Below are 7,452 nucleotides of genomic sequence, written 5' to 3' on the forward strand. Positions count from 1 at the left end.
TCTTATTTTATTTTTGTGGGTCCTGGGGCTTGAACTCAGGGCCTGGGTTCTGTCCCCAAGCTTCTTCTGCTCAAGGCTAGCACTCTACCACTTGAGCCACAGCACCACTTCGAGTTTTTCTGGGTAGGTTTTTGGAGATGAGAGTCTCACAGACTTTCCTGCCCTGGCTGGCTTCAAACCACAATCCTCAGATTTCAGCCTCCTGAGGAGCTAGAATTACAGGTGTGAGCCACTGGTGCCTGGTTGAGAATGAAACTTGATTGCAGTGTTGGGGTAGATTGATCTGGCCATGTACATTGTGTAGGATGCAATGGATGGGAAGAGTTGGAGATAAGACCAGTTAGGAAACTATGACAATCACACAGGGAGAAGGTGACAAAAGCCAGTATTAAGCTGGCCACCAGTGGTTCACACCTGCAATCCTAGCTACTCAGGAGGCTGAGATCTGAGAGTCAGAATTCGAAGCCAGCCTGCGCAGAAAAGTCCATGAGATTCTTACTTCCAATGAACTATCAAAAATAAAAGCCAGAAGTGGATATGTGGCTCAAGTAATAGAGCACCAGCCATGAGCAAATGGACAGAGCTAAGGGACAGTGCCCTGACCCTGAGTTCAAGCCCCAGTAAAATATGATAAAATATTAATATATCAAGTAAAAGATAGCATTTAGATATGAGATTGCCACTAAGCAGGCAATTGAAGGATGCAAATAGTAAACATAAGGGAATGTGTTCAATCTCAGAGTAGTAAAGAAATGGAATTAACAAATGAATTTTAACCATGCAAAAATATTTCTTATAATATCTGATGCTAGAGTGTCAAGGGAACTGGAACACTAATATGTCATTGTGACACTGAAAATTTGTGCAGTCACTTTGAAAATCATATCCATAAAAATGAACATGGTCTTTGGTCTGTTAATTCCACTCCTGGAAACTTGTTCTCAAGACAGAATTGTACAGAAGAAAAGGGCAATATGCATTAAGCTATTCAAAGCATAGAAAAACTGACTCACCTAAATATCCAATAATAAGAAAATAGCCAAAGAAAATACAGTGTGATGATGGAAGTAACTTTATGTAGTTATTGTCATAATAAATAAGAAGGCCATATCAACTGAGAGTATTTACAATGAAAATTTTGAAGTAGAATTTTTAAAAAAACAGAGGATGATGAATATTATGTGTACAAAAATAGCACAATGAGGGGCTGGGAAGGTGGCTCAGTGGTAAAGTGCTTGCCTTGCATGCATGAGGCCCTGGGTTCGATTCCTCAGCACCACATAGCAGAAAAAGCTGGAAGTGGTACTGTGACTCAATGGTAGAGCACTAGCCTTGAACTGAAGAGCTGAGGGACAGTGCCCAGGCCCAGAGTTCAGGCCCCACAACTGGCAAAAAAAAAAAAAAAAAAGTAGCACAATGAAACCTATCAAAACCCGTTAAGAAGTAGAGAGTTAGGACTAATTTAAATAGGAAGAATTTTATCAAAGTACATTTTATATACATATATATATATGTTATAAATAACACAATGAAATCCCTTGAAAAATTAATTTATGCTAGTAAAAAATCTTTCTGTGCCAGTATTAGGGCTTGAATTCAGTGCCTTGTCACTCTTACTAAACTTTTTTCCCTTAAGACTGGCACTCTACAACTTGAGCCATACCTCCATGTCTGGCCTTGTGCTAGTTAATTGGAGATAAGATTCTCACAGATTTTTCTGTCTGGGCTGTCTTCAAACTTCAGTCTTCAGATCTCAGTGTCCTAAATAGCAAGGATGATAGGCAAGAGCCACCTGCACCCAGTCAATTATTTTAGTGAACTAGAAAAAATTACATTATGGTGGCATTTTTGTAATTTGTATGCAAACCGACAAAAGATAGAACATAGAAAATGAAAATAATTAACTAGGGTTTGAAATTATAGATGAATATTTTCTCTAAATTTTTCCTTTAATGTCACAGTGAGATTTTTCTCTTTATTGCATCAGGAATTAAACGCAGGACCTCATACATGACAGGCAGACATTTTTCCACTGAACTATGCCTGCAACCTTCAATGTTGTTTCTATGCAATAGTCAGATGAAGCAGAGAAGTCAGAGCATGAAGGCAGAGAAAGCTTCCAAAAGCCCCTGCTGAAGAGCTTAACCTGTATTCTCATGTAGGCGAGCAGGAAGGAAACCTGATTCAGAGTCAAGGAAATGTGGTAAGGAAATGGGGTTTATAATATTGTTTGTCAAAATTTGGCAATTAAATGAATGAAGATGAATAGAATGGTACATAAAGGAGATACAGCAAAGTTAGTGGTGATGTGTTGTTTTCGCTTGCTTGCTTATTGTTCTGAAGACGGTATAAATTAGTAACAGACAAGACTAACGGTGGTAAAGAAGAGTAAATGAAGGAACATAAATGCACCTCCCTTTTTTAGGAACTGAAGGGAAATAAAATAAAAACAGATATGGAAGCAGAGTGAACATGGCAGAGAGAAGTCCAAATATTAAATCTGCTCAGATTTGCAAGAGACTAGGAAACTCTTAGGTCACACAAATGGTATGGAGCTGAGGCTTTTGTTGTTGTTGTTTTTGGTCATGGGACTTGTCAGGGACTGGGCGCTGTCCTTGGGCTTTTTCTGCTCAAGGTTAGCGCTCTTCCACTTTAGGCCACAGTGCCACTTCCAGTTTTCTGGCGGTTAACTGGAGATAGTTTCACACGCTTTCCTGCCTGGGCTGGCTTCAAAGCATGATCCTCAGATCTCAGCCTCCTGAGTAGCTAGGATTATAGGTGTGAGCCACCAGCACCCAGCAGAGCTGAGGTGTTGATATGGCAGAAAGTACAAGAAAAAGCTGGTGAGCCAGACACCAATTATCCAGCAAAAAGCCAGAAGTGGAACCGTGGCTCAAGTAGTAGAGTGCCAACCCTGAAAAAAAAAAGTCAAGTGGTAGTACAGAGTCCCTGAATTCAAGCCCCAGTACTAGCACAAAATAAAAGGACAGAGAAGAAGGAAGGAAGGAAGGAAGGAAGGAAGGAAGGAAGGAAGGAAGGAAGGAAGGAGGGAGGGAGGGAGGGAGGGAAGGAAGGAAGGAAGGAAGGAAAGAAGGAAGGAAGGAAGGAAGGAAGGATGAAAACAAAGGAGAAGAAATGAGCAAGCTTCTAGAATGTTAGCTAGAAATGCAGCAGGCCAAGAACAAAGAGGAAATGCTTAAGCCTAGTACCAGGATGTAAGTATTGGTAGATCAAGACAGCCTTTTGCTCTGGCTTTATCCCCAATCCCCTTTAGTTATGGGAGAGAGAAGACTGGCCAGGGATGATAGCAAGTCAGGTGGTTAACTAAAACTAGAGCATGAAGGGAAGGCAGTGCTCATGTAGCAGACCAGAAGGTACAGTGAGCTGGTCTCCATGAAGCAGCTAGGAGTTCAGGGCACTGAGGTAATGGAGGAGGCTGAGTTAGGAGGAGGAAGGCAGTGACATTACTGAGCAGGACCATGGGAATAAAAGGAAAGAGGGCAAATAAGGAGAAGTCTGGGAAGTAGGGAGAAATTTGGTAGGAGGTGGAGAAGAAGGCCAATTCACTGGAGGAGCTTTTAGGTAGCAGAAAGGATATGTAGGGAAAAAAAGGAAGCCTTTCAAAAAATAAAATGGGTACAGGAATAATGAAGTTGTTTTCTTTCCTTTCCTTTTCTATCTGCTGTTCATCCCTATTCTACTCTCCAGAGAGGGAAGGGGAGAGAGAGAGAGAGAACCCTCAAGAAGTCAACAAGAATTTGATATCTGTAGACAAATAAGAAATCAGAGCCAGATCAGCAAGAGTCAGACAAAAGTAAGACAAGGCTGGGATCTAATTCTGTAGAAGGCAACTTCACAGGGAATGGGCCCGCACTATAAACACACCTTCTCATGGGAAACTCAGGTGATGGGGTGGGCGACTTTTTAGTCTCAATGCCTAGCCCTGGCCTTGCAATCCTACAGAGAGAGCTAGTGGCCAGGTTTAACATTTATCTGGAGCAGAAATGAGAGAGAAAGAGAAACAGAGAGACAGAGACAAAGAGAAAGGGGTCCAGTAAAAAACCAGCTCTGCTTATGGATTCCTGTCACCACCCTATCCTCTGCACAAACATGTTCTACCCACCTCCTGGCACAGCCACCCACTGGAAACTCCTCCCTCTCAATGCAAACTGTCTACTCTTCTTTCATGAGAGACAGGCAAGCTATCAAACATGTTCTCAGCAAACATCATAAAGAAGATCCCATCCCATGGCTGTTCCAAAGGCTGCCATCACCCCAGGCCCTGCTCCCCACTCCCAGTTCCTCAGGGTCCCCAACCTCATGGCACAATTCTACCTTGTGGCTCCTTGCCAGTTCAGTGGTGCCAGGCCTCTAGCTGCATTTGGTACCCTGTCACCCAGGTTCACTGGGTGACAGGTGCCCTATTTCAGCACCTTGGCAGGCAAGATGATCCTGTCTTCTAAGGGAGAAGCAAGAAATGGGTGTGGGTGTTCACATGGCACATATGGCATGTGGCATGTGTGTTATGCTGTGCCTCTACTTCCTGATTCCAGCTATCTCTATCAGATACACCAGCCAATGCTGCCATGGACCCACCATCTCCACCCTCCAGTTGAATTCTCTGCTCTGGCTGGAGAAATGCATTCTGTTGGGAGGGCATGGGGGAAGTGGAATGGAGAAAGAGTAACGGGGAGGCCTTGCAGGCTCAAGACCCATTACCAACAAGCCCAGGAAGGGAAAAAAAAAAAAAAACAGAGAAAGAACTAGAGAAAGAGGAGTAACTGCGTTTAGATTAAAACAAAACAAAACAAAAACAAAAACAAAAACAAAGGGCTGGGAAGGTGGCTCAGTGGTAGAGCGCTTGCCTTGCATGCCTGAGGCCCTGGGTTTGATTCCTCAGCACCACATAAGCAAAAAAAAGCCAGAAGTGGTGCTGTGGCTCAAGTGGTAGAGCACTAGCCTTGAGCTGAAGAGCTGAGGGACAGTGCCCAGGCCCAGAGTCCAGGCCCCACGACCAGACCCAAAAAAACAAAAAAACAAAAAAACAAAAAAAAAAATCAGAGGTCAGCTGGGTGCTGGTATCTCATACTTGTAATCCTAGCTACAAGAGGGGCTGAGATCTGAGGATTACGGTTTGAAATCAGCCCATACAGACATGTCTGAGAAGCTTGTATCTCCAATTAACCAGCAAAAAGTCAGAAGTGGAGATGTGGCTTATGTGGTAAGCCTTAGCCTTGAGGGGAAAAAATTCAAAGCAAGAGCTCAAGGTCCTGAATTCAAGCCACAGTACCAGCACCAAAGCGGGGAGGGGCAGCTAGCATGTCTCAGCACGTATCACCAATGGATCCCTTCACCTCTGCCCTGCACTCAGCCCCTTTTCCTTCCTTTTCAGCTCCCAATGTAGTGCCCTTGTGGTAGAAGAGCCGTAGTCCTGAGAGGCAAGTGCCCACCTGCTGCTGCTATCCTCAGGCAGGGTCACCAGTGCCAGGGAGGAGGCAGTTGTGGGGCGCTGATGCCTACCCCTTCTGCAGAGCTGCCAGAGCTGGCGACGATATTTGTCCCCAGTAAACAGGTAGAGCACTGGATCCAGACAGCTATTAGCACTGGCCAGTGGCCGAGTCACTTTGTAGACCACGTTGACAATGTTCAACACGTGGCAGTCAGCTCCCAGCAGCCTTGCCAGATAATAAATGGTGCGGGTGATGTGGAAAGGTACGAAACACACAGCGAAGACTGTCAACACCACAATGATGGTCCTCAGAGAACGCAGACGAGAGGATGATTGAGCAGCCCCTGGCAAGGGCTGATACAGGCGCCGGGCCATGAGCCCATAGCACACCAGAGTCACCAGGCAGGGAAAGCCAAAGAGCAGACCCATGACTGCAGAGCTGAAATGTACATAGTGATCAAAGTCCTCAGGCCGAGTGGTGTCATGGCATAGGATGTTGGCCCCTCTGATGCTGGTTGTGACAAAGAACAAGTTGGGCACCAGACAGCCAGCTACCACCAACCAAACTGCCAGGCAGAGAAGTCTTGCAAAGCGAGGGCGGCCCCAGCGGAGCGACCGCAGTGGGTGGCAGATGCCCAGATATCTGTGTACGCTGATGCAGGTGAGAAACAGCACACTGCAATAGAGGTTCCAGTAGAAGAGGAAACGGATGAACTTGCAGAGCCCAGTGCCAAAGGGCCAGTGGTTGTGGGCTGCATAGTAATAGACGAGAGTGGGCAGGGATAACACATACAATGTATCTGACAAGGCCAAATGGAACATATAAGTGGCTGTTGCATCCCAGGGGCGGAGGCGGAAGAGGAAGAGCCAGAGAGTTGGAGCATTGAGGCCCAGGCCTAGGATGAAGACAATGGCATAGCTCACGGGCAGCAGAATGAACTTGAAGTCTTCGTTGAACCAGCAGTTCAGTTCTACCTCATCCTCTCCAGGATTTGGCTTGGAGCTTAAAGATGAGAACAGCAACGGTTGGGTGCTGGTCATGGCCCTCTAGAGGGAGAAAGGATAGAAATGAGGGTGACTGGGATTCCCTTGGTTCCTTCTAGGGCAAAAAAAAAAAAAAAAAAAAAAAAGCAAAGGACAGAGAGAGCATTGGGTAGGTACTTTGAGCCAGAAGGAGCTCATTTGAATGCAAGCTAGGCCCATCCAGACCCTACCTGAGCTCCCCTTGGTCCAGCCCTGGAAGTGATGGGTAGCAGGTAATGCTGGGGCTCAGACAGGCTGGCAGTGAGTTTTGGATGATCTCCTTCCGCAGATGACTCATCGGCTAGCTGAAGTGTATGGAGACCGACCAACACCGTCCTAAGTGGGGAGATGCCCCAATTAAAGTCATCTCCTAACTCATTATCACAGCTCTGCCCCAAGTAACAAGGGGCCTCTCTCTCCCCCACAGTGCCTTCATCTCACCATGCCCTGGTCCCTGTTCTCTGTGTTCTGTCCGCCTCTGACACCTTACCGACACTGCCTACCACCCAGGAGCCCCACCACCACCTTTACTCAAAAACCTTGGCACATCTCCTACCTGGTCCTCTGGAAGCTCAGCCCAGATGACTGTCACCCTTCCTCTTGGCAGCCAGAGGGCATATTGGAGGGGGTGGAGCTCTGGGTGGGGCCTGTCCCATCTCAGGAGATCATCAGAACTAGCAAAGCCCTTGGAGATTATCTAGTCCAACCCACTCAGCATACAGATTGGGAAAGTGGAGCTCATGAGATTACTGTTTAACAGCTTCAAAATGATTATGGGAGGGAGTGCAGGAGGAAACATCCAAGTTTACAGAGGAAGAACAGGGCCTCTGAATGCAACTTCATGACTGGAAGACTGTGTAAACGGGTATGAGTGAGCAGAACCATGGGAAGTGACATGGGCCACTGTAAAATGATACACTGAACAATTTTTTAAAAGCCTAAACTATTATATACAGCTTAACTCTATGCGCAAATGTTTA

The 7,452-nt window shown here is 45.8% G+C and overlaps 1 protein-coding gene across 1 annotated transcript; it reads right to left on the reverse strand.

Moving 5' to 3' along the window:
- Window positions 1-5,350: 5,350 nt before the first annotated feature.
- Window positions 5,351-6,490, reverse strand: P2ry4 (pyrimidinergic receptor P2Y4). Its single transcript, XM_070039361.1, has one exon. The coding sequence runs from the start codon at window positions 6,488-6,490 to the stop codon at window positions 5,351-5,353; it is 1,140 nt and encodes a 379-aa protein (XP_069895462.1).
- Between the last annotated feature and the right edge of the window lie 962 nt (window positions 6,491-7,452).

The sequence above is a fragment of the Dipodomys merriami genome, unplaced genomic scaffold (genome assembly GCF_024711535.1).
Source record: "Dipodomys merriami isolate MVZ:Mamm:240054 unplaced genomic scaffold, mDipMer1.0.p SCAF_3, whole genome shotgun sequence".
Classification (NCBI taxonomy): domain Eukaryota; kingdom Metazoa; phylum Chordata; class Mammalia; order Rodentia; family Heteromyidae; genus Dipodomys; species Dipodomys merriami.

Bases quoted from the DNA above. Each gene is read 5' to 3' on its own strand.
- P2ry4 (XM_070039361.1), bottom strand. From the start codon at position 6,490: ATGACCAGCACCCAACCGTTGCTGTTCTCATCTTTAAGCTCCAAGCCA.